The 27,253-nt window shown below is 36.9% G+C and overlaps 1 protein-coding gene across 1 annotated transcript; it reads right to left on the bottom strand.

Moving 5' to 3' along the window:
- Positions 1–1,560: 1,560 nt before the first annotated feature.
- LOC131050074 (glycosyltransferase BC10) lies at positions 1,561–27,253 on the bottom strand. Its single transcript, XM_057984209.2, has 2 exons — positions 26,780–27,253; positions 1,561–2,223 (listed from the first exon to the last, which is right to left on the bottom strand). Exons 1-2 carry the CDS (start codon positions 27,197–27,199, stop codon positions 1,570–1,572), a joined length of 1,074 nt encoding a protein of 357 aa, XP_057840192.2. The 5' UTR covers positions 27,200–27,253; the 3' UTR covers positions 1,561–1,569.

A 27,253-nucleotide genomic window follows, 5' to 3' on the forward strand; every position in this document is an offset into this window, starting at 1 on the left:
TAGTTAGCCAAAACACCAGCAGTCTTAGAGCCTGGGTGAAGATTTCAGACAAGGAGAGGGGAGCTAGAGCTACAAGGTTTTCTAGATTTGGGGCTTTTAACAACAAGGGCTTTACCCTTGGTCTAAGGAGGGGATGCTCTGGGAGAGAAGTCATCATCATCAATGTTAGTATGGTAGTCATCCCTCAAAGACTGAGAATCAACCGAATCAATACTAACCTCAGGGGGGGAGGAGGACATAGGCGGTAGAGACTTAGCATGTTCAAAAATTAGAAGGATTAAACCTTCATGCAAGATAGGGTTTTTAACATGATCCTTCTTATGTTCTATAATGTTGGTATTCAACGAGGATGCAAGGAAGAAGGGGAAAGAGATTCTAACCTTATGTTGAAAGTGATTAAGGAGCACAAAGTGATAGGCAAAATCTCTTGTGTACTGCCCGTCAAGGGTAATGTACTTCATGAGCACTTTCAGGGCATCACCCTAGATAGTCTTTATCTTCGTTGTGTTGTAGCTTTTGGTCTCGTCTCTCACCAAGTCTTTCTTCTCCTTCTCCTCTTTCGGAAAAAGATTGACTATCTTATCAGAGAATTTTTCGATCTTTATAAAACTTCACCTCATTAGTTGAAGGACCAGTAACCTTTGCAATAAGGTCTTCATTAACGACAATTTCCCTTCCAAAAAGGGTGATCGTCCCCTTGTTGTAATTTTTTATGAACCCTCTCATCACCTTGGCTTGGACACCATGCAATTTTTTAATATAGGCAGTAAAACCGCCCTTCTCCAGAATATGCTATATGGTTTTGTTATTTTTCAACTCAGTGCAGTCCATCGGCTCCACCCATTTCAAATCCCCACCCATATTGTGATAACCACTGTGCATAGGAAGAGGGAATATTTTATATTTGATAGAAGCATTGGAGTTCTTCTAACAGGAAATGACCCCAAACTGAAGATGAACACAAAATAACCCCAATCGCACCCAAAAAATGTGCGAGGAGAAGCCTCTAGAATGGAAATTAATGCGAGGATCTCGTGACGTGTTCCTTGCACAACAAACTCGACATACACTCATGGAAAAATTAATCATGGCAAGTTAAGTTCTCTATTGGTTAGGCTATCCAACCTTAATAATCCCCTCACTTCATCATCCAATTGGTCCCCTTCTCGCCATATTCTTTTATCATAAACTTGAACTCCAAAGTTGGCAAAATAATCCGCGACTTTATTACTTTCCCTAAATATGTGAGAAAAGTGACAATTTTCAAAAGAGTCAATAATTTTATGGGATAAACCAATCCAACTAGCAATGTTCCATGAAAGATAATAAACCATTTTTGTTATTTTAATAGATGTTGAGAAATACAAATATTCTATTTATATCTAAATAATTAACAAGTAATGTACTTCATCATAACATAATAAATCAAATAACGAAACACAAATTTACATCCATAATATATAAATTAAATAGTAAATGATCACATAAAAATGTAAGTATAATAATCAATTAATTGGCAAAGATTTATACAATTAATCAAAATCAAATTTCAAAGTGTTTGAAAATGAATTAAAATCCCATTACTCTTGAGGAGATAGCCAACAAAGGTTCTAATGAACTTGGATGAAACTTTCGAGCAAAAAGAAAGTATATGGAAGTTGCTGGTTGAGATTCATTAGTACAATTGCTACTTATCCCATCATCATGTATTTTCTGAAGAAATTGTTGTGTGATCTGATTCTTTTTGAACTGTGCAGGATGAGGAGAGAGCTTAGTCCAATCGACCCAAGTGAGACTTCTATTTGAATTAAGAGAGCCTTGATCAAATATATTCAGCAACGTAGGAAGATAGTGTTCATCAGGGTAACATGTAGGCTTGCAGAAGCGTTTGAACACCAAATAATATTTATTATCTGCAATAAAAATTTGTGCTAATGGGCGTTGAATCTCAAACCACTGAGATCCTTTCCTCCAATGAGATAATGTGATTTGAGGTGCCATGAATTTGTTGTAACGTCCCCTTGATCGACGCCCAGGATTGTCATATGACTCCACATGGCTAAGATTTGAGGAGATAAGATAATTGTATACTGTGGTGAAATTGTAGAGGGGAATGCAACTCTCTGAAAGGAGAACAAAATGTTTGTTGGAAACATCAAGTAGAGCATTTGCCACAAGTCGCTTCTCTGCATCCACCATACTAATTCTTCCCCATTCCACCACCTGCAAACACAAACAAGGATGACTTAGATGTCAAAGTATATGTATTAAGGAGGACTCGTTAGTTCTTTTTGACGATGTCTATTCAGACATCAGGATGTATATTTTTGATAAAGTATATTCGATTGCAAAATAATATTTTTAGGTTGAATAAATTGGTTTTTTGTTGAGAATTTACTCATGTTGTTAAGTAATATCAATTAGATTATAGTTTTATTGTATGGATGTGAACATGGATTTCATGCATGTTATTGGGGGTGAATAGAATTATATGTCACTTATAAAGCATTCAACTTAGAAAAGTAACAAAAACAAAAACAAATTAGTTGAATAAATTTATGTATGGTCTTAAATGTTAAAATAGGTTTTAATACGGTCAAAAATTTCATTCATAGATCAAATATGTCTAAACTTTATCATTCTGTTTATACAAATGAGATGGTGATCGTTTCATTGTTATCATTTTATATGTTGATGGTATGAACTTTTATTTGGTAGTAATAATGGTATGATCAGAGACTTGAAACCTCAACTTTCATTATAGTTTGAAATGAAATACTTGGTAATATCCAATCCTACCTTAGTGAAGAGATTCAATGGGATAGAGATTAAAAAATTGGTTGGGTTAGAGTAGTACAATTTTCTAGCTTCCTTTTTTGTAAAATGTAATGGTAAAGATTGAGTACCCTACACTTTTCTCTTTCTTGGACTCAATTTGCCTAGGAGATTCTTAGTGCAATGATTATTATAAAAGTGGCATGTTTCAATATAGAAGTTTTCATATAAGTTCCTAAACCTCACTTAATTTCATCTACACAAAACCTCAAGGATGGTCCTAATTCTCATTACATATATTCATTATCTCAAGTCAAATTGTGAGAATAAAACTAACCCATGTTAGTTCCATAAGTTGGGAATGACCCTATATTAAATTTAGAATCTAGTCACAAGACAACTCCCCCCAATGATATATTATGGGTTTAATTTAAAAAATGGAACATGTTAATTTATGTGATAAATTATTGTATTTAGAAACAAACCTTAACTTATTTTAAACCACTAAAGGGATATTTGGGAATCACAAAGAAAGCATAATAAGTAATAAAAATATTTTATCATTAGATTAAACATCATATTAGACATCAATACATGTTTTTTATATTATATTTGATCATTTGTTTTAATCCACTAACTACATAACAAGGGTTTGACCAAAAGAGAACACTCATAGACAAGCAAAATCCTAATCGACGTATTTTGACACTACATGTTTGCAAACACAAGCTCTAAGCATCAAGGTGTAGATTCTACGAATCATATTCAATAGAGATGAGTTTTATTTTCAAGGTTTAGATCTAACAAATCTACAAGTGTCAATATCAATTAGATTGTTGACAATATAAATGAACTAGAACAATAGATATATTTTTCTAGTACATATGTGTTTGTCCAATTATTTCTAAAATATTAATAAATTAATAAAACAATTGATAACATACTTTAAAAGGAAAATTCTTGTCTCGAATTAAACATCATTTATTTATTTAAATTTTAAAAATTTATTTTAATATATTATCAAATTTTTATTCATTAAATAATTTATAAGAATAAAAATTATTTAATAATTATGTATACTAAATTTTATTAGAAAGAATAAGATTTTATTTTTCTCTTCAAACATATAATGTAATATTATTTAGTTTATTATAATTCAATATATACATGTTATAACTAGTATAAGATAATGTTGATTATAATTTTATCTACAAAATTTCAATCAAATTAGAATTAACATATTAATATTGGCATCATAATAAAAATAATTTCTATTATAATTATACTTATTATAATGAAAAAGTTACATTGTTCAATTGTAAGGTTAATCAAAGAAATATAGGTTTTAAGAAAACTATTGAGCTATTTTTAAATATATCAATTTGCGCTTATCATATATTTGACTATTTAGTTTTATTTTTTTAAAATAAATTTGATGTATAAGGTAGAAAAATGTTCTAACAAGAATGAGATGTTTTAAGAAAAAAGTTGTTGTTACATGTGAAATAGTTTTTTATTGATTTTAGATTATAGATTCATTTAAAATCAAAATCAATTTTTAAAAGTTTTGTAATTAATTTTTATTATTTTATAATTTATTGATATTATAGAATAAATTAATATTATACAATAATGAAAAAATTCAATTAAAATTTAAAAATTAATGAGTATTAATTTAACATAAATTGTTTAAGGTACAGTTCTAATCTTATTTAAAGCATTATGAGAGTTTGTTGGATAAGATTTTATTTTTAGCAAATTATTTTTCTATTATTCAACTTCTCGAATAAATCAAAAACCACTTAACTCTAGTCCAATTTATTACATTGAAAGGTGTATTAATACATACATAATGGATTGATAGATATGCGAGATTAAAAACCCACTGTGATTAAAATTGACACCCATCATATTGCATGACACCCATCATAATTACAATTATTTTACTATCTTAAAATAAGAAATTTAAATAACTTTAAATAACCTAAATTAAAATAAATGCATGAAAAACCAAAAAATATTTTATTTAATAGAAATATTAAAATATAGTAATATCTTAATAATAATATAATATTGATTACAATATCATAATATAATAATAAATGGAGACTTATCGGGAAAAAAGCTTTGCAACTTGCTCGTGCTAGGTTTATTGCACGTGTGCAAGCCCCTCATTGTCACGAGGGCTAGACGAGGCTCATTTATTGAAGCCTGTACGGTCCCTCGTTGTTATGCCCGGTATTGTTGTAGGTTTTTTCTATCTTTTATTTCTTATAGATGACGCATCATTCTCCGGTCAGCGAAGTTTCTCTGCCTTCAGACAAGTCCTTCAGAGATGCCCTAATTGATCGTCCTAGTGTGCACACGAATGCGGCCTTCCTCCTACAACCTGAGGCTCCCCTCAACCCTGACAGAGATAGAGAAGGTAAGGGGTTTGTTCATGTTAAACTCGCAGTTAGACCTAATTGTCTTATGGCCCAGGCTATTGATTTGGAAAAAAATAGACTTAAAACTTTTGCTATTTTTTTTTGTGGCGTTGGATTTGAATGCTCTTCCCTCTCGTAATTTCATTAATAATTGGTTCCAAAATATTTGGCGGAAGAAACTAGGGTTCTTTGTATCTTTCTGCAGAATGATTCAAAGGGGGCTTTTTATTATTTTCTTCAATTCTCCTAAACACCAGTATGAAGTAGTTAGAAAGCAATTTTGGAATGTGGGTAAGTGTTGCTTTAGGGCGCTAAGTTGGTCTCTCAAGACCAAAAAAGAAGATGTCATGCCCTCGATGGGTCCTAGTTCAAAATGTTCCTACTTTCTTGTGGAACCTTCTGCCTCAAGCAATGGCTAGCATGGGTGATGTGTTGAGAGTTGATACTTTTGCTACCCTTCTGCCTCATCTAGACGCTAGGATGCTTATTGCCATTCACCCTGGTATCACCCTACCTACTGAATTGGTTGTCGATCTCGCAAAGGAGTCTTTCTCCTACCTTGTTAAATTTTTAGGGGGTTTCAATGCTTGTTTTGTCTATAAGATGGATGGGCACCTCCGCAAAGATTGCCCGCTCCTTGTGAAACCCAAACGCCCTGCAGGTCTTCATGCGGACTCGCCTCCTTCAGTTACTAATGTCTAGGTTGTCATGGGCCCTACCTCCCCCCCATCGCCCTCATTGCCCACTTCCATTTCAGCCTCTAGATGTGCTTCACCTTCCGACTCAGCTTCTCCCTTTGTCCTTCCCTCTCCACCTACCTCGCTCGCCACCCCCCCCCACCCCCCCTCCGCCCCCCTCCAATCTCTCTATTCTTCTTGATTGACTCGACACCCCCTCCCCTCCCTCTGAATTCTCAACAGCTGGTTTTACAAAAATCAAGGAGTATAACGACCACTAGAAACAGAATTGAGAAACTTTTCTCAAAAGATAACAAACACACAGTTGCTAATGTTATTGATATCAACAAAACTTCTTTTATGGCTAGGGGTGAGGATACATGTGCCCTAGCTCGCACTCCTAGCAGTGCTAATGAGGTTCCTGAAGAGAGGAGCATTAGGGACAAACAAGTTGTATTTGAGGTCTCCTTGAAGGCTAAACCGCAGGACCCAGATGAAGCTATCTTTGAGATCACGAGGGCCTATAGTCCTAAAGTCCCAGTTATTGATATCTTGGTTTCTGTCGAGCCCTCAAACACTCCTCCATTTAGATTCCCTAGTAACCCTAAATAGGAGTGAGGACTCGGACCCTATGAACAACCCCTCTTGCACCATTAGGAGTGTTGTTGTTGACAATGGAATTGAAACGAGAGCCTCCACGACAGACAGGGGATTCAACAAAGAAGGTTTGGAGTGGAAGAATTGGGCTATAGTGCCTTATGCCCCCTTTTCTGCTCAAAGGATGTTGGATAAATTCATGTCTGATATTGGACTTCAGAGTTGTCTAAAGAGGACTCACAAGCCCCACACGAGATCCAAGAAGAAGATCGCTTCTCCTTTAAGGACTGATCAATCAGCCGACCTTAAAAAACATAGAGGTAGACCATTAGGGTCAACCAATAAAAAAATCATTTTGGCCTCCCTAAGAAGCACATCCCAAAATGTTATAAGTCCTTCAAGACCCCAATGGACACTGCCCACTAAAAGTGCCTCTATGACCTTACATCTCATCTCTTGGAATGTTAGGGGATTGGAGTCCCTTGGCAGAAAATATGTCATTAAAAGATTTCTCAGACTAAGGAAAGAGGTAGACTTTTTGATGCTGCAGGAGTTGAAAGCAGTCAATTTTTCTCTAGACATCAATTTGAAATGTATTTGGAAGGAGGCCACACAATTTAGCACTAAGCATATCAAAGGTAAGGGGGGTACAACCATTCTGGTGTCTGGCAAATGGGCCAAGTTTGTAGATTCCCGAGGTATTTCTCCTTGCAATAGAGTTGTTTGGCTCAAGATCAATTTCAATAGTACCTATTTCGGTATCATCTCACTATATGCCTTCAATGATCACAGAGAACGCATTTCATTATGGAAGTGGTTGGTTGAATCAAAAGATATCCCATGGATTGTTGGGGGAGATTTTAACGTGATTGAGAATGTGCAAGACAAAAGTGGAGGAGAAAAATTTGAATGGAAGCCAAATGAGAAATTTTATTGGAATAGGATGATTAACAAGCAGAGCCTAGTGGATCCTCTAGCTGGTAGGAAATATGAGTATGGGGGCATTTGACTTACTTGGTGTAACTATCAGTAGGGATCTAAAAGGATCTATAGCAGATTGGATAGGTTCTACTTTAACAAGAGTGCCTTCAATGAGATATTTGGGCCAGATAATGTCAGTGTCAAGACCATCCCCTAAACCCTGTCTGACCACCATCCCATTGCCATCTTTATTCATCCACTTTTATCCCCCATCATAGACCATCACCCCTCATATTGATTTTCTCTCAATGTTCACCTGCTCAAGGATGAATGTGTTACTCATGCGGCCTTCCTCATTAGAGAATAGAATATTTGGTTCCCAACCTTTGAGAGTGCTATTGGTAAATGGAATCAAAATGTGGATAGCTGGAGAGCCCTGTTCCAAATTGTAGGAAAGAAAAAGCTATGGATGGCAGGAAGATGGAACTGAACCTGCACAACCAACTATTGGAAGAAGACTATTTGCAAAGACACCCTAGCTGATGACTCTGAGGTAGCCTTTCGCATCAGGGTGTATTGCATGAAGATTGCATTGATCAAGTATAGTGTTCATTGATGTCAATAGTAATTGGTAATGAAGTTGTATTGCAACAGGTAATGATGCAGCAAAGCAACTGGTAGTAGAGAAGTGAAGGAAACCGGTACTGTTATTCAAGAAGAGTGATCAACCGGTAACCCTAACCAGTTGATATGCAAAACCCTAACCGATGGAGCTTGTTGAATCAGTTGTGATGATCTATGATCGAATGATGATAGGAGATGGAGATGCCACGTATGCATGATGCACGTGATGAGTTTCAAAGTGGTTTTGGCGTGTGAAGACAACTGTTTATCTTGGGAATGAGAAAATGCCTAGCATGAAGTGGAAAACATGTGATGAGCTATAGGATCTAATGTACGATGATCCAAAAGCGGTTCATGTTGTCTAGAACAATGTGTAGTTGATTGCTATGTAATCCAACGGTTATGATTGAACCAATATGTTTATAATCTCTATGAGATTTGTAGGTTTTGTGATGTGTTACCGACCTATTGTATTTGTATTTAAGGTCGATGAATTGTTTGTAATTGTGTTGGTAGTGTGGTAGTGTGATTGTTGTCGAACCAGAAGGAGTGTCTGTAGAATGTTGTGAAGAAAGATAGGAGCAGAAAAGGATCTGACTAAGAAAGATAGTGCTATTACCAGATCAACAAAGACCATGTTGTTCTCTAACCATTACATCATATTAAATCCCTTAACCAAGTAAGATTTAACAAGATTAGTGTTGTTTAAATCCTCTAACCAAGTGATCCATTAGCTTGGATTTGAAATCGTCTACCGAGGTTACTCCTAATAGGGTATTGCCTTTAACATGGTATTGTAGTCAATTCCTTAACCGGGTGGTCCCTAATCGGATCTATTCTTAACAGGACATTATGGTATAAACTTCTAACAAGGCTTGGCTCCTAACAGGGCGAACTTCAAAAGAGTTCAAAATACTCGTGGGTATTAATCCCCACCGTGGTTTTTCCCATTTGGGTTTCTACGTGAAAAATCATTGTGTCAAGTGGTGTGACTTTGTGGATGTGTTTTGATATGGTTGATATGATTAACTGGTAAAGCCATTTAGATATGTTTAGATGACAGGAAGTGATCTAAAATGAGCTATTACTGATGTTAGTAAAGTGGTTTAATGTTTTGGTTAAATGGTATGTGAGTTTCAGATCTGTTACATTGTATCATTGATGTTTTGGTCAACCGGTAAAGTTTGACAGTGCAGTTGCATTTTTTGGTACAGTGTCTAAACCAGTTTAGATTAGCAAGTTGTTTCTGAGTTGGGATTAAGTTTGGTGAAAGTTTAGTTTGTTTTCTATCTACTGATTCACCCCCCATCTCAGTAGTTGGTCGGATCATTATAGTTTCATCATATTATCAATTGGTATCCAAGTGTTTTAGGTCCTCTTGTGTTTAAACCTAATAGCTTGAGGAAAAGATCTAGGAGAACATGATGAAGAAAGAAGGTCCGAAGTTCAATAGGGAAAACTATAGAATCTAGAATGATAGGATGAAGATCTATATCAAGAGCTTAGGAAGTCAATATTGGGAACATGTGGTTACTAAATATAACTTACCTAGTGGGATTTTATCAGATGATCAAAAGAAGGAGCAACGGGAGAAAAATCAAGCATTGGAGGCCATTATCAATTCCTTGTCTGATTCAAAGTATGTTGATTTTCATGAATTTGAGACTGCATATGAAGTGTGGAAGAAATTGGAAGATATCTATAGTGGTGATGAGCATGTTAAGATTTCCAAAGAAGAGAGTCAGAGGTAAATTTGATGATATGCGGATGGTTGAAGGAGAAAACATTCAATAGTATGGTCAGAGGATCAAGGAGATAGTTGGAGAGATCAAAAGTGTTGGAGGTACAATGGAGGGTACCATAGTGGTTAGCAAGGTGTTGAGAACCCTTCTACCGATCTACGCTATCTAAGTTGTAGCCATTTAGGAACTCAAATCTATTGATAAATCAAAGGTAACTCTTGACTCCATCATTGGTAAATTAACTACATTTGAATTAAATGGTTTTGATGGAAGTGTTCAGAGAACAAAATCTGCATTTAGAACCTCAGTTTTAAACCCACCGGTAAGGAAAAGCAAAGAAGTGAGCTACAGTCATGAGTCTAGATCGAACAGAGAGGTAGATGATGAAGATAGTTTGATTGAGCTTGAAGCATTGTTGGCCAAGTAGTTACCTAGAGGTACCAGTAAGTACATAAGTAAATTACCTTTGAAGTGTTTTACATGTAACCAAATTGGACATATTACTGCTAACTGTCCTAATGGAGATAATGAGCAAAAATGAGAGAAGTATAAGAAGTATAAAGGCAAAGGTAAAAGAGATTGTCCCATTGCAGTGGATGGAGGAACTACAGATGAGGAATCTGAAGAAGATGCAAATGAGGACATTGTCTTTGTTTCTATTAAAGAAGATACATCATATCAGAAGGCATTAGTCTCTCACATGGATAGTGTTGATGACTAGATTATAGACAGTGGTTGTTCACACCACATGACCGGTGACTGGAGTAAGTTTCTTACTTTGAGAGAGTTTAATGGAGGTGTTATGAGATTTTGAAATGACTCACCTTGCATAGTGAAAGGAAAAGGATCCATCTCTTTGAATGGAAAAAGCAATTCAGACGATGTCTACTAGGTTGAAGGACTGAAACACAATATTTTGAGTGTTGTGTTAGGTCTCAAATCAACAGATTGGATTGGTTCTAAGGAAATGCCAACTCCTATGATCAAACCCTCCAATTGACTTGGCCAACTTATAGAGTGAACCTATTTGGTTACTAACTCTCTTACTTTAGGCTCTGCAGGACCTAGGCGGGTATACCTACTCACTAATTGTTCCTTCAACTAATGCTTTTTATAGCAGATTTAGTGTCTTGATCTAACTTCCTCCTATCTCAGAATGGCATAAGCTCCTAGGATGGAGATATGGCAGATGAGTTCAAGATTGTTGTTGTAGAAGCCATTTGATCTTTGTGCTTGAAATATATATGTATATGATGAGGAGGTAGAGAGAGAAGTTAGCCTTCTTCTGAGGTTGGTGGGCTTTGTTCTCAATGTGCAATCAATCCCTAGGCACAAATGGGATTCTTCCAAACCTTTCTCCTATCTCCTCCTCTCTATTCAACACTGTTTGCACCCTATTGTATTGGACATCACTCCTCCTAACCTTCCATGCTAAGGCATTCAAGTCTGAAATGAGGTCCTCTTGTGTGTCACCAAAAATGAACAAGTTTGGTTGTCCAACTGGCTGAATCTCCTCTCTTCCAGGAATGGGCAACTGTTGGAGAACCATGGTTTACCTAACCTTGTTTGCACCTTTAAGGATTTCAATCATATTAATGTGTTGACTGAGTATCTAAACAGGTCTGCAAAGTATGATGATTGTCCTTTACCCTTCAATAGTGAAGATATCCAAATTGGATGCAAAGAACGTAAGGTTACTCAAAGCAACTTTCTAGGTTCAAGTGGTCATTTTGGTCAAATGACTTAATGCAATGATATGGAGCTTGTAGTAGGGTGTCTCAGGTCTTAACTGATTAGTTTTGATGATTTGAAACAATCATTTACTTTTCCTTCCTTACCGATTTCATGAAATTGTCAAATTTGCTCCAAAAAGGCTACTAGAATTAGCCCTACTTTTTAATGAAATTTGTTCACCCTGTTCAACCTGCTAAACTTCATGACAAGCCCTTGGAGAGGTGGTCATTTTATGTTGAAAGCTCAAGGATTTTTTCTATGGCAAGTACTATACAGACTGTTTTAGTGCTGTCCCACAAAATGTGCAATTTTCAAGGGTTTTTGAGGTTTCTAGTGAGGGTTTGCAATTTACAAGTCTTCCTCATGATAATAGACCAATTTAAATGCTTCAAACCTTGCTTCCACATATACCAAACACTCCCAAGGACTTAAACCTCATCTTCTAATATTGACATTTTATCAAATAGTTATCATACTGCTGCATTTTCTCAGAAATAACAGTCCAAAAACAGGGACAGCGATGTTTTCAAGGTTTTGTATGCTTTGTTTAACTTTAATAACATAAGTACAATGAAAATATATCACATCTGAATGCAATAATGCCTTGACAACAGTTGGAGTAACCTGCAAGCAAGTATGAAAGGGTTTTTTTATGACTGTTGGTCTCTTATCCGCTTTACTGCACTTTCACAGTCTTAGAAACTGTGACAACTTTAATCTCTCTGTTTGACCTGTTTATTCATGCTGTCCTTGGCTTGCAAGAAGGTATAAATGGCATGATAGAATAGTGCACATAACCTCTTCAAAGATCTTAATGAGTTGAGTACTTAAAGGATGACATAAATCATAAAAACATTATGTGACTGTGACAAAGAATACACTGTTTTTAGGATCCTTATTTAGGTCCTTTACAATCAAAATGTGTAATCTGTCTTCTTCACATTGAAACTATTTTCAAACACATTTCCATTTTGCATAAAAGAGGAATCCCTCATTTCACACTAACCATTTGGGAGGTTGGCAATGAGGTTTTATCCAATGAAACAGTGACTCACTGTTTTTACAATCTGATTACACCTTTGTTCCTTGCCACCAACCAAGTCATGAGAGAGACAAGGATGGTAAAGTACAATGAAGACTCTTATCAACTTGATTCTTCTTCAACACTTCAAAGTATAGTGCTATGAACAACAAAGTACCATTCAAACAAATTTAAGAATACCCAAGCCAAGTTGCTCACTTCACACACTTGCCATGGGCTTATAAACACTTGTGCATTGCTAGAAAAAGAAAATAGATGTATGGTACAGTATGTACAGAGGATCCAACAAATTTCCTCAAAGCCATGGATGAAGAGACTTTGAAGAAATCAGTTGGACCAGGAATGTTCTTCCATTGGAACCACAAAACAATGCTTTACTCAAAAATACTTCAACTAAAACTTGTTCCAATCACTACTAAAACATCAAATAAGATCACATCAACCAAAAATAGGAGCAATACGGACTCATGGACCCATGGTACGGACTGTACTCTCAAAAGTGCAGAAAATTAGTTAAAAACTCACAAAAATGAGAGCAAAGTAAGTATTTCCCTTAATTTTCCAAAATGAACAACCCATACAATGATTGGAACATGGTTTATATACATGTGCCAACTTTTTGAAGCCCTTGTACGGACAGGTACAGGCTGGAACTAACCAAAACCACCAAAAATCATTTTTTTCACTTTTTGACAGCTTTTTGACAACTTTTGACAACTTTTGTTGCTCAAAAAGTTGCATTTTGACTCCCGGTGACTTGGCACTCAAACCAATGACTCAAAATCATCTAGAAACACTAAATAAACATGCTCCAATGCCTTTCAAGGCTTTCCAACATCAAAAATTCAAAAATGCTCATTTGGACCCAAAATTGACAATTTTTAGCCTGCGAAGCAAAAAAACAAAAATCTTGGAAACTCTTAAACACAAATGAGTTCCAAGCCTTATTACACCCCAAAACAAACCTATTAAACCTATAAGAAGCATAAAATAAACACAAATGCTTAATTTGCAATAAAATGTTATACCTGCTAGGATTTGAGCATTCAGGTGCTCAAGTGCTCCTGCACCAGTATACACTATTGCTAATTTATTCTAGAATTCCTACTCAGCTACTCCTATCACTTTTAATGTGAAAGTATGAACTGATGAGTTGTATTTTATAGATGACCAGTGCCTTTCTTTGTTGTTTGGGATACAGAGTCTTTAGATTTCTTTAGGACTTATTGTGTAAACTTATAAGACAATTTTTAAACCCACCCCCTCTTGATTAGTCTGTTAGTTACTATTTCTTATCAGCTCTACTTCAATGTCTATATTGTAAACTGTCTGAATGAATTTAACTCTAACCTTAAGAGACCATCCAAGGAAGAAATACGAGGAACAATTACAATTCGCAAGTAAATCTTTTTTATCCAAATCTACAATATGAAACACATAATTTTACTGGAAGAACACAAATAACCTTATATCCTTTAGATAATATCATAAGCAATTGCCTACAAAAAAATGCAGTAATCCGCAACACATATGCAAAGGAAAAGCAACTGATTATATTATATATATTCACCAAAATAGTCCAGTGGTAAGCCTGAGGCTATAATCTACTTCTTCTCTCCTAATGATTCTCCCTATTACAAAAGTTCCCTCCTTTATATGAGAGTATATATTATCACCAAGGGTTGTGACTTTTCAACACATAACTATTAACTAACACTTTTGTTAACAAACTAGAAGATAAACAAATTCAGCACCCCTATGTGTTCGATGTACTTGTCATCTTTATACATTACAATATCATTGTTTAGCATTCTCATGTCCTTTTCCGTTAGGAAATAGTTGGACAGAATATGATTCACATAATGTGACAAGTCTTTGTCCCGATCCAACTTTGCCACTGCTTGATTCTTCTCATCAACGAACTCTTGTTTCCACTGTTCCAACGATGCCAACTCACCATCATTGTAAAAAGAGGGCACCCTAGGGGTATTCCTATCATCCAAACTCTGAAGCTCTTTCCTCAATTGATTTGCAAATTCATCATGGGATTTCAAGTAAGCCTCAGCTTCAACTCTCTCACCTGGATTCATCAAACTGTTATCATTCATCATGTCCTGCAACTGTGACCTGAGCCTTTCGTGCTCTTTCAAAGGTCTAGTTGTTCCAATGTATGTCTTCCAGTAGTTCTCTGCAACCTGCAGCATACTTCTGAATCTATGTTCAATGATCTCAAGAATTAACTTGTCCATCTTTTGCTGTATTTTTTCTACTTGCCGAGATGTCTTTTCGGCCATGTTCCTCCAATATATTGCATCTGTCAAAGCATCCATGGCATCTCTGTCAACACCGTATGTCATCCCTATTTGATTAGTGCCTGTATCAATCTGAAGTAGTCTTGCTTGCAGCCTTTGTTTTTCTTCATCAGCCTTTTCATACAGACTTTTGTACGTAGAATTCTCTCTGACAAGAAACTCTATTTGATCCTGGTTCAGTTTAGCCACATCCAAATTCAGTTTGGCAGTGATCCTAGGGTCAGTCTTCCCAACTTGTTGTACCATCAGATGCCCAAAAGCTTCTTCTGCGTCAACCAATGTAGGTCTTTATCTTTGGGATAAATAGCCCACTGTAGAAGAGCTTTCTAATCTGGATCATATCCTAACCCCCTGAAAAGCTTATCAATCTCATCTGGCATCATCTGCTTATTTGGGTCCTATTTCTTAAGGAATCCATCAAACAATAGGGTAGATTTCATGTCCCATCTAGAGTACAACAATACACCAGCCTCCTTAAGCAATTTTCTCCCCTTTTCAGGTGTCATTTCCATCATCACAAGATCCATCTCCTCTTGTAACTTCTGAACTTGTTGCTCTTCATTACTATCTTTCATGTTGTTTCTGATCTGCGATCCTTTATGTTGATAGAGGAATGCAGTAAACTCTTTAGAAGCGATAAAGTCACTATCAGCAATGAAATCCTCATGTTCCAGGAATCTGATATCAGCAACTTCTCGGACATTCAATTGTCCTGTTGTCAAATCTATCTGTGTATCCTCTCCATAATTAGGAGGATAATCCTCTTGAGGAGTGAATGGAACAATGCCAGATGTAGAAGCAGGAGACACATGAGCTAAAGTCTCTATATTTCTAATAGCATCAATATACTCCCCAAAGACATGAGGTGGAAATCCTTCAAGTATTTCCAATTCATGCTCCATGAGTTTGATGGCCAACTCCAAGGGGTCTTTAATCTTCTGTAATACATTCTTATCCATTTTCCTCTGAAAAGCTTCCATTTATAAGCCTGCATTACTTTCTCAAACTTTATTCTCTTTGCTCTGGCCTCTTCTCTGCCAATGTTCTTGATGAGATCATCCGGCAAGTAAGATTTATGTTCTCCAGCCTTCAACTTTTGTGATGACCGAGATGTCCTTATGTATCCTTTAGGATCAAAATTGGGCCTTGGATCCCCCATAGCCATGCCATAATAATCTAACTTTGTCTGTATCAAGCTATAGCTCTTGGAACTTTTCACAATGAAATCTGAAAAGACTAACAACCTAGGTACAATTGATTATTTCCCATGGCTTGTCAAATGTTCTATACTCACTATTGATAGTTGCCTCACAATCTCCAGACAAGCCACTTTGTTAGGGATTGTAAGTGGCAATAGGTATGGTCTCCCTTCAAACCCGTATACCCTTACTTGTGTGCAATCTGAAAAACAATACCAATCTCCCCAATTGTGTTCAATTGAAGGATCTTTAGCAAAATCTTTTGGTCTCAAGAATCTTTGAATCTCTGGTGCAAGGGCATGATCACACAGGCAACCCAACAGTTTATATAATGGCTTGACAAAGAACTCCTCAAAGTACTTGTGTGCAATCTGAAAAACAATACCAATCTCCCCAATTGTGTTCAATTGAAGGATCTTCAGCAAAATCTTTTGGTCTCAAGAATCTTTCAATCTCTGGTGCAAGGGCATGATCACACGAGCAACCCAACAGTTTATATAATGGCTTGACAAAGAACTCCTCAAAGTGCCAATATTGATTATTCACATACCTCTGGTCCCATGAAGAAACCCATAGCTGCACGGGTTTCCTCATCCTAGCATTGTCATATGTCCTGACACATAACTCTTCTGGCCATAATCCTTCATCTTGGTCCATATATAATAGCATATGCATAAGCAAGGAATAATGCTTGAAATGCACATTAACAACATCCCCTTTTAACTTTTCTAACCCATGATTCAAAACTTCAACCAAATAAGTAGCAAAATCAAAAAAGCGGGGTCCTTAGACTGCAAATCGGCACAAATGACCATGGCTGCAATATCCATCAAAGGATGGGCTTTTATCCCTAGAACTTGAGCGACACAGTAATAAGTATATTTGAAATATGGATGGAAAGAATTGACATCATAGGGGGGCTTGTCATCCTGACCTAATGGCACTAAGGACCCTACATTTCTAGGCCTATGTATGGGGAGTCTCCATGTTTTGTAAATGTGCTCTAGGTTAAAATACTCATTTGTCAATTTCTTAAGGTCAATCAATTCTTCGAACCCCCAATCCAATTCAAACACAGCATCGATAACTTCTTTTGTAATTGCGAGAATTGGTTTACCCATATAGTTATATATGGTTTTAGTTTTAGGATCATAGTTGTTTGCCAATGCCTTCATGAGCTCCACATTTACAAAGACATTAGCCACAAATAACCTGCCTAAGTTCAATCGCCATAGATTATTTATAGGCTAAGGGGAAACTCTTCTGTTGTATCCATATATGAATAATTCATACCCTCTCAACTTGGTCCATGTGTCTCCAAGGTCCTCAAACCGGTCCTCCAGGCCTTCCTTGTCAGCTCTAATCTTCTTGGACCTTAAACTGGATGATGGCCATTGGTCAATCAGGTCTTGGGCCAAAGAACGCCCTTCCTTTTTCTGTCTCTTGGGTTTTTCCTCTGCAGCAGGAGGTTCCTTTCCCTTTCTGGTTTTACTAGCCTTAGATGATGATTCCATTTGAATTTACAAAGGGGCTCTGTGTATGAATAACTTACTTGGAATCACTAAGCTTTATCTGTGAAACTGCCCAATTTCCGCTTCTAGTTCATCACCTGCAAATTCCTTAATGTTGTGTCCTTTGGTATCGTTTCATCACTTATGGCGAATTCAATCAGTTAGTAATGGCAGTTTTAACAACGGTTACTTGGGCACACGTTTGAATTTAATGATGATGTGACCTCCCTAGGATTCATCTCTGATCTTCGTGGAAATCGATAATTATTTTGATGAGAATATGTCTTTCAATCATTTATTTTTCAGTCCATCGAACTCTTTGTTTCTATCGACAACACTTTTGTTTCGAACATTACTTCGATTAGGTATTTTCCTCTTTCATCGAAATACTGCATTCAGTCATCATATCCATCTCCTCATCAACATATATCTGATGTCCATTAGGTCTTATATCGAAGAAACCTTGGCTTCGGTGACTTCCTTTATCTTTCCATCGAATCAACTTTTCCATCGACATCACTAGACTCCGTCGACAAATGGGTCTATCGTTTCATCGAAGCCTTCCTTACTTTGATGACTTGCTTCCACTATCATCTTTCATCGATGAGCTCATTAGTAATTTTCATCGATAAAGTTGCATCGGCAAAATCATGCGTATCGGTAGCATGCCTTTTAGCTTCCTCGAAGCTCATATCCTTATCGATATCTTTTATCGATGTAGCTTCCTTTTGTCTGATCGATATCTTTCTTTCGATAAGGACGTTTCTTTTGATAAGTCTCCTTCAGGTTGCACTGATGGTACTGTTTCCTAGAAAACATTTCCCATCGATGAAAACCATCTCTGCTTTCTTCGATATCCTCTGTTGATGGAATCATTGCTTTCGATGAGTCCTTTCTAGAGTTCATCGGTGTTCCCTTTTCTTCGATACCCTTTTTATATCGATGAGACATCGCTGGGTCTCATCGATACTATTTGAATTTTGGATATTTTGATAGAATGCTATTAAACTTGTCCGATAACTTATGGGTTATTACGGTATCAATGAAAATGATGATTTCTTCCAAAGATATATGGCTTCTATGATTTAATTTCACAAATCAAGATATTTTACTTAATTTAGATTCGATGCTCAACATGTTGCTCAACTCAATGACAAAGGTTACCCACTGGAATTCAAGAATGGAGTCTGCAAGATTTATGGAAGCAAAGGTGAACTAATTGCAACCGAAAAACAGACTAGAGGTAACTTGTTTCATTTAAGTTCTAAAGTCAACAATTGTTTAAATGCAAAAGTAGAAGATACTTGGCTTTGGCATCGAAGATTGTGTCATGTAAATTTTGATAACATTGTAAAAGTCAATAAATCCAAATCAGTAAGAGGTTTGCCACAGTTGGACAAACCAGTGACTGCTTTGTGCAAGGAATGTCAGTTAGGGAAGATGACATCCTCAAGCTTCAAGAGCAAATCTTTCTCAGTAGAACATTTGCTAGATATGGTTCATACCGACCTTTGTGGACCAATGAGCACTAGTAGTATTCAAGGTGATTGGTATTTCATGATTTTTACTAATGATTGCTCAAGGATGATGTGGGTCACATTCTTGAAATACAAGACAGAAGCATTTAGAAAGTTTAAGGCATTTAGAGCCTTAGTTGAAAATGAAAGTGGAAAGAAGATAAAATTCTTAAGAACTGATCAAGGTGGCGAATTTACTTCAGAGGAATTCACTAGATACTGTGAAGACATTGGAATTAAGAGGCAACTTTCTGCACCTAGGACACCACAGCAAAATGGTATTGTAGAAAGGAACAACCAGTTAGTTGTTGAGGCTGCTAGGACTATGCTAATACAAGGAGGTGTAGCTAATACATTCTGGAGAGAAGTTGTCAGCACAGTTGTTTACACTATGAACCGGATACTGGTTAAAAGAGGTAAGGATAAAACTCTCTATGAGTACTGGTATGGTAAATTACCTAATGTCAGTTACTTTAAGATTTTTGGTAGCAGATGTTTTATCAAGAGAGGTGATTATGTTGTTAAGTTTGATGACAAGAGTGATGAAGGCATATTTCTTGGTTACTCCACCAAGAGCAAAGCTTACAAGTGTTACAACAACCGGACCAAGAAGACCATTGAAAGTGTTAATGTTCGAGTTGATGAGTTTCCTGAGAAATCAGGAGAAACTAGTAAAGGGAAGGAGGAAGAAGAACCTTACAAAGTGTTTTTGGAACTAGAACCAGTGAAGCCAGAAGTTGGTGAACATAACAGAGAAGCCCCAGTTCAACCGGAACAAGAAGGTCTAGCAGAAGAAGAAGAAGAATAACTTGGAAATCAAGATCATGTTATTCCAAGGTATGTTAGACTCAATCATAGCCCCAATCAGATTATTGGAGACATGAATGCAGGTGTGCTAACTAGAACAAGGCTTAGAGAGAACTCTTGTATGATTTCCACCATTGAGCCTAGAACTGCAAAAGAAGCATTTGCAGATGAAGACTAGATCAAGGAAATGGAAGAAGAACTTGACTAGATAGAGAAGAACAATACTTGGTCATTGGTACCCAGACCAGAGAACAAGAATATAATAGGTACAAAATGGGTATTTAGGAATAAACTAAATGAAGACCAAGTAGTGGTCAAAAATAAAGTCAGACTGGTATGCAAAGGATATGCACAAGAAGAAGGTGAAGACTATGGTGAGACATTTGCACCAGTTGCTAGATTGGAAGGAGCAAGGACTCTACTTGCAATTGTAGCATACAGAGGATTCAAAGTATATTAGATGGATGTGAAGTCAACATTCCTAAATGGAATATTGGAAGAGGAAGTCTACATTGAATAGACAGGTGGTTATACTTTAACTGTAGAAAAGGACATGGTGTGCAAATTACATAAGGCATTATATGGACTGAAGCAAACACCTAGAGCATGGTATGAAAGATTGCACTCTCACTTGGTGAAGATAGGTTTTCAAAGAACCCGTGAAGACAGTAACATATATCTCAAGTCAGAAGGAGATAAGATACTGGTAAGTGAGGTATTTGTGGATGATATCATTTTTGGAGGAAATGATTATATGTGTCATGAATTTGTTGATGAAATGAAGAATGAGTTTGAGATGTCACTAGTAGGTGAAATAAAAAAATTCATAGGTCTACAAATCCAACAGATGAAGGATGGTATTTTCATCACACAGTCCAAATATGTGAAAGAAGTATTGAAGACTTTTGGAATGGGAGACTGTAAACCAGTTGGAACACCAATGGTTACAGGCTGTAAATTGTCGAAGGAGGATGATTCTGCATCAGTGGATGAAAAGGAGTACAGATTAATGATAGGTAAACTACATTATGTTGTCCACAGCAGACTGGACATTGCTCATGCAGAAGGATTGGTTGTCAGATTTCAGAAAATCCCGAAGGAGACACACAGGGTAGCAACTAAAAGAACTTTTAGATATCTGAAAGGTACAATTGATTATGGATTATGGTATCCATATACAGGAGACTTTGATTTAAAAGTCTATACAGATGCAAAATGGGCAGGCAATGTTGACGACATGAAGAGTACAACTGGAGGAGCATTCTTTCTTGGAGGAAGACTAGTGTCTTGGAGCAGAAAGAAACAAAGTTGTATCTCACAATCAACTACAAAAGATAAACATGTTGCAGCATATATCAATTGTATGCAAACAATATGGATGAAACACATTTTGGAAGGTTTCAAGTTGAAGCTATCAGAACCGGTAAGGATTTTCTATGATAACACTAGTGCAATAAAGATTTCTAAGAACTCAGTGTTGCATGCTAGGACAAAGCATATTGAACTGAAGTATCATTTCTTGAGAGAGAAAGTGCAAAGTAAAGATGTGTCACTAGAGTATGTATCTAGTAAGGAACAACTAGTGGATATCTTTACTAAACTTTTGCCTAAGGCTACATTTGAATATCTTAGAGGTAAGCTAGGGGTTGTACCCCTACATGAAGTCAATTAAGCAGATGTGGAAGACATCAGTCTTGGAGCTTATTGAAAATATTGAAGCAGGATTGGTGTAGAGTGGAGCTACTCCATAGGGGGAGCAACTAGTTGTAGATTGGTGAAGCATGAAATGGTTAACCTTCACTTTTGTATTGATGTCAAAGGGGGAGAGGAACTGTATATGATTGGTATCTAGTTACTAGCTGAAGACATGGAGATACAGTTGAAGAAGAGTACATGATTCCTATACGTCTGTATGTGCATTACTCTCAATCATCACAATCAAAGGGTATTGATATTTGTATTGCCATCAATGCCAAGGGGGAGAATGTTGGCATTGCATGAAGATTGCATTGATGAAGTATAGTGTTGCCATTGATGTCAATAGTAACCAGTAATGAAGTTGTATTGCAACCGGTAATGATGCATCAAAGCAATCGGTAGTAGAGCAGTGAAGGAAACCGGTATTGTTATTCAAGCAGAGTGATCAACCGATAACCCTAACCAATTGATATGCAGAACCCTAATCAATGGAGCTTGGTGAATCGGTTGTGATGATCTATGATCGAATGATGATCAGAGATGGAGATACCATGTATGCATGATGCACGTGATGAGTTTCAAAGTGGTTTTGGTGCGTGAAGATAATTATTTATCTTGAGAATGAGAAAATTCATAGCATGAAGTGGAAAACGTGTGATGAGCTATAGGATCCAATGTGCAGTGATCCAAGAGCAGTTGATGTTGTCTAGAACAATGTGTAGTTGATTGCTATGTAATCCAACGGTTATGATTGAACTGATATGTTTGTAATCTCTATGAGATTTGTAGGTTTTTTGATGTGTCATCGACCTATTGTATTTGTATTTAAGTTCAATGAATTGTTTGTAATTGTGTTGGCAATTTGGTTAAGTGTGGTAGTGTGACTGTCGTCGAACCAAAAGGAGTGTCTATAGAATGTTGTGAAGGAAGACAGGAGCAGAAAAGGATCTGACTAAGCAAGATAGTGTTATTACCAAATCAGCAAAAACCATGTTGTTCTCTAACCATTACATCATATTAAATCCCTTAACTAGGTAAGCTTTAACAAGCTTAGTGTTGTTTAAATCCTCTAACCAAGTGATCCATTAGCTTGGATTTGAAATCATCTACGGAGGTTACTCCTAATAGGGTATTGCCTTTAACAGGGTATTGTAGTCAATTCCTCAACTGGGTGGTCCCTAACCAAATCTATTATTAACAGGACATTATGTTATAAGCTTCTAACAAGGCTTGGCTCCTAACAGGGTGAACTTCAAAAGAGTTCAAAATACTCATGGGTATTAATCCCCACCGTGGTTTTTCCCATTTGGGTTTCCACGTGAAAAATCATTGTGTCAAGTGGTGAATGATTTTGTGGATGTGTTTTGATATGGTTGATATGATTAACTGGTAAAGCCACTTAGCTATGTTTAGATGACCGGAAGTGATCTGAAATGAGCTATTACTGATGTTAGTAAAGTGGTTTAATGTTTTGGTTAAATGGTATATGAGTTTCAGATCTGTTACATTGTATCATTGATGTTTTGGTCAACCGGTAAAGTTTGACAGTGCAGTTGCAGTTTTTGGTATAGTGTCTAAACCAGTTTAGTTTAGCAAGTTGTTTCTGAGTTGGGATTAAGTTTGGTGAAAGTTTAGTTCATTTTCTTCTTTAATTTCCTCAAGAAAAAGAGGGTAAGGATTCAGTGGGCTCGATCAAGGAAGGGGATAAGTTGATTACTGAACAGGAAGATATCCTATCAGCCTTTTTCGCACTACTATAAGACCCTGTTCACTTCAGAGGATTTGGGATTGAATATAGATTCTCATAATGTTTGTGCTCTTATACCCATGAGGATTGAGGAGGAATATGCAAAGATTCTTGACAAGGGTGTCACATTAGGAGAGATTTCTATGGCCATTAGAGCCCTGAAGAAAGACAAAGCCCTTGGGCCTGATGGACTGTCAGCATAATTCTATCAAGTGAACTGTGATTGGATCTGTGAAGACCTATTGCAACTGTATCAGGCAGCTATAGACCAGGGATCCCTAGGCTACAAGATTAATAGTGGCACTATCAAGATAATTCCTAAAGAAGGAGATAAAACCTTGATCAAGAATTGGAGACCCATAACCCTTCCAAATGTCTCCTACAAAATAATGGCCAAAATTCGCAAACAGGCTAGGCAAGGTCCTTCCTAAAATTATCAATTCCACCCAAACTAGATTCATTAGAGGGAGATACATTTTGGAAAACCTAATAACTTGTTGGGAATCCCTCCACTGAGAAAAATAATCTAATCAAAATGGAGAAATGTTGCTAATTGATTTTGGAAAGGCTTACGACAAGATAGAATGGAATTTCGTCTTGAGGATGCTAGAAAGTCTTGGCCTCCCTCCTTTTTTTTTGCAAGATGGTGCAAACACTACTAAGGGATGCCTCAGCTTGTGTAGGTAGGAAATCCGATATCTTCACCTTGTCTAGATCAATTAGGCAAAGGTGTCCTCTTGCACCTGCCCTATTTGTCATAGTTGCAGATGCCCTATATTACCTCCTCCGAGATTGTTCCCTTTCCACTAGGGTAATGGGGATAAAGTTGCCTAATAATTCGGAACTCCTGAATGTTCAATTTTTTGATGACATGGCCATTCTTCTGAACTTATTAGAGAACAATTTAGAAGCACTAATGATGAAGCTCTCTACCTTCTATAAGGCTTCCAAGAGCAAAATCTCTCTCCCCAAGTATATAATGTTGAGCTAGCAAGCCCATCCTCCTCCTTGGTCTTCTAAATACTCTATCTCCCAGGGTGGCCCAAATCACCAACTGAGGTACCTTGGCATCCCTTTTGTTGTTAGCCCCAACCTTGAAGGAGATGTGGGAGTGGGTTAAGAGTAAGATTGATAAGAAGCTTAGGAAATGGAACACGAATTATCTATCCATGGCAAGTAGATTTCATATATGCCAAAAGGTTTTATCCTCATACAATATTTAATATTCATCAGCATGGCTATTCAATAACTATCAGTTTGCTTTCATTCAAAAATTAATTAGAAATTTTCTATGGTCAGATGGAAAGGGTGCAAGGAAAAGGCATGTTGTCAAATGGAATTGGTGTATTATGAGAAAACTCAAGGGGGGCATTGGACTAAAGGACTTAAAAAACCAAGACACTGCTTTAGCTTGTAAATGGATCTTCAAATCCCTAAAGGGCAATGAACCTTGGAAAGTCCTCATAAGGCATTGCATTCAAAAATTTATCCCCAAACGTGCCCCTACATGGAAAGGACTTCCATTTTGTGACTTGGTTGCAAGGAACTTTGCAGTGAAACCAATGGGCTCTCCTATCTTTAACTCTCTCTGGAAAGCTTGGGAATGGGCTAGAAGTTTCATTAGTAACAATGGTATATTCAACAACTACAGTATTATCTGGGGGCAGAAATCTGTTTGGTGGAATCTACTACATAAGGATAGGTCGCTATCTCTGCTTCAAGGGTGCTCAGCCAGAGCTTGGGCGAAGAAAGGGATTTGTGTGTTTGATGACATTTTTAAAGATGGAAGATTTCTCTCTTGGCAGGAGTTGATGAGTAAATTTAGCATCCCTTCCTCCCAGTACCGCACCTATACAATGATATGCTCTTCTCTTGACCCTCTCCTAAGCCCCCTCTTGACCCACATAGACTCAAACCCTATCAATTCGTGCCCTTGGCCCTCTGATCTTCCTTTGTCTAAAGTCTCCTCTAAGATCATTTACCTCACCCTCTTTGATTCTCGGGAAATTCTTACTCACCTTTCGCATACTTGGTCCCCTCTTCCCATTGGCAGTTGGAGCAAGATCCTATCTCGTCTTTGGTCATCCCTAGTTGAACCTAAGTTGAAGTTCTTTGTGTGGAAATTGCTGCTTAATAGACTTCCAGTGTGTCAGGCTGATGGCAACGTCCCTTCTTGTTCCTGTTTTAGAACCCCTGATAATGTTTGTCACATCTTCTTTGATTGCTTACTGGCTAAAGAAATCTGGGCCATGTTTGGGTTTAAGTTGGGTAGTAATATTAATATTGTTGATGTCATCAGTGGCTCTATTGGTAATATCAGGAAATATAGCAATGGTTTTTGGCTTATTTTGTCTATCAATATCCTATGGGCCATTTGGAAGATTAGGAATGATTGTGTTTTTAATAGTAGATCTAGATCTCTTACTGAGTCTCTGAGGAGACTCGTCTCTTATGATGTTTCCTTGTAGGTCTCCATGGTGATTGAAGTCAACAAGAAGAAATTTGAAGACCTCATGATAGATGGAGTAGTTAGGTTATTCAAGTGGGAAGTGTCCCATGGGTTCACATGGTCTAGGAAGGACACAGCCAATTCTGAGTTTGAGACAACCCTCCATAACTTCATGAGAGATATGTCGGCTCGCAAAGGAGAAGCAGTAGGTCAGCAGCTAGTTGAACTCCATCTCGCCCAGCTGGTGGTTCACCCATACCTCGACCAGATTCATGAGGACAGAGTGTTGGTTTGGATGGAGGGGCAGGTCGGTTGGACAGCGTGGATCTAGTTGGAGGTCTCCTTTGTCCCCATTGATGGAGAATTCCAGTTTATTTAGATGGCATCAGTCGTTTTGTCTGCTTAGTTGTTTATAGCTACATATGTAGGAAGTTCTCAAAACCTCTCATTATGTAATTATGGTAGTCCTACTATACTTTTCCGACTTGATCCCTTTCTTTAGTATCTTTTTGTTGTAATTGTTTCAGGGTACCTTCTGAGACAATATTTTTGTGACTCAGATGTATGGTTTTCATGATTATCAATAAAAAGATAATATAATAATAAATTAATTTTAATTATAATATAATAGTATAATTATTTTTTTAAGTGAAATAATAAACAAATATGATATCTTTCAGCATACTTTACCTATATTCCTTTAAAAATAAGTATACTAGTTTTAAAAATATACAAATAATAGAATGATACTCAATCCCCTCATAATAAACCCACTAATGATCTCCTCATACTTTTGGATCCATTATTATTCTATTTTTCATAAATAAATTGTTTAAAACTTATCTTACCTAATCCTTAAAATATGACTTTTTCTACAAACATTTTTTATAAATAAAATATACTATAAAATTGAACACAAATAATGTCAATTTATTAAAAAAAATTACAGGATATGGAAAGAGAGAACGTTGAGATGCAAAATCCAAAGAGATTGAACTTACCCGGCTGGGAATGGTGCGAGCATAGAAAACAGAAGATGCGTTCAGATTCCAAGAGCGCGCATGAATGGAATGAACATAAATGGAGTAAAGCCCCTGGTGCCCACTGAAGAACTTCTCCCACAGAGGCAAAAGCGGGAGATTATCATTTACCAGGAATAAAAACGAAATCTTGGGCTCAGACACAATTTCTTCACCAGACGAAACCGCCAAAGCCCGGCAAAATAACTCTGTATCCGTCATATTGTGTTGCAGAGAAGTCCCTGTCTTTGCCCTTGTTAACATGGATTCACATGAATCCCAACTCTCCTGTTGTGATTGCAGAAGAGAAGTATTAATATTATATGTGAGAAGGCCGTAAGCATTGAGGCCGGCTATCAATCCTACGAAAAGTCCAGCCCCAAATACCATCCAAGTTAACATGATGAGTGGTGTGGGAATTCAAAGGTCTCTGGTCTGGTGTGGAATAAATGGTTC

The sequence above is a fragment of the Cryptomeria japonica genome, chromosome 3 (genome assembly GCF_030272615.1).
Source record: "Cryptomeria japonica chromosome 3, Sugi_1.0, whole genome shotgun sequence".
Taxonomy (NCBI): Eukaryota; Viridiplantae; Streptophyta; class Pinopsida; order Cupressales; family Cupressaceae; genus Cryptomeria; species Cryptomeria japonica.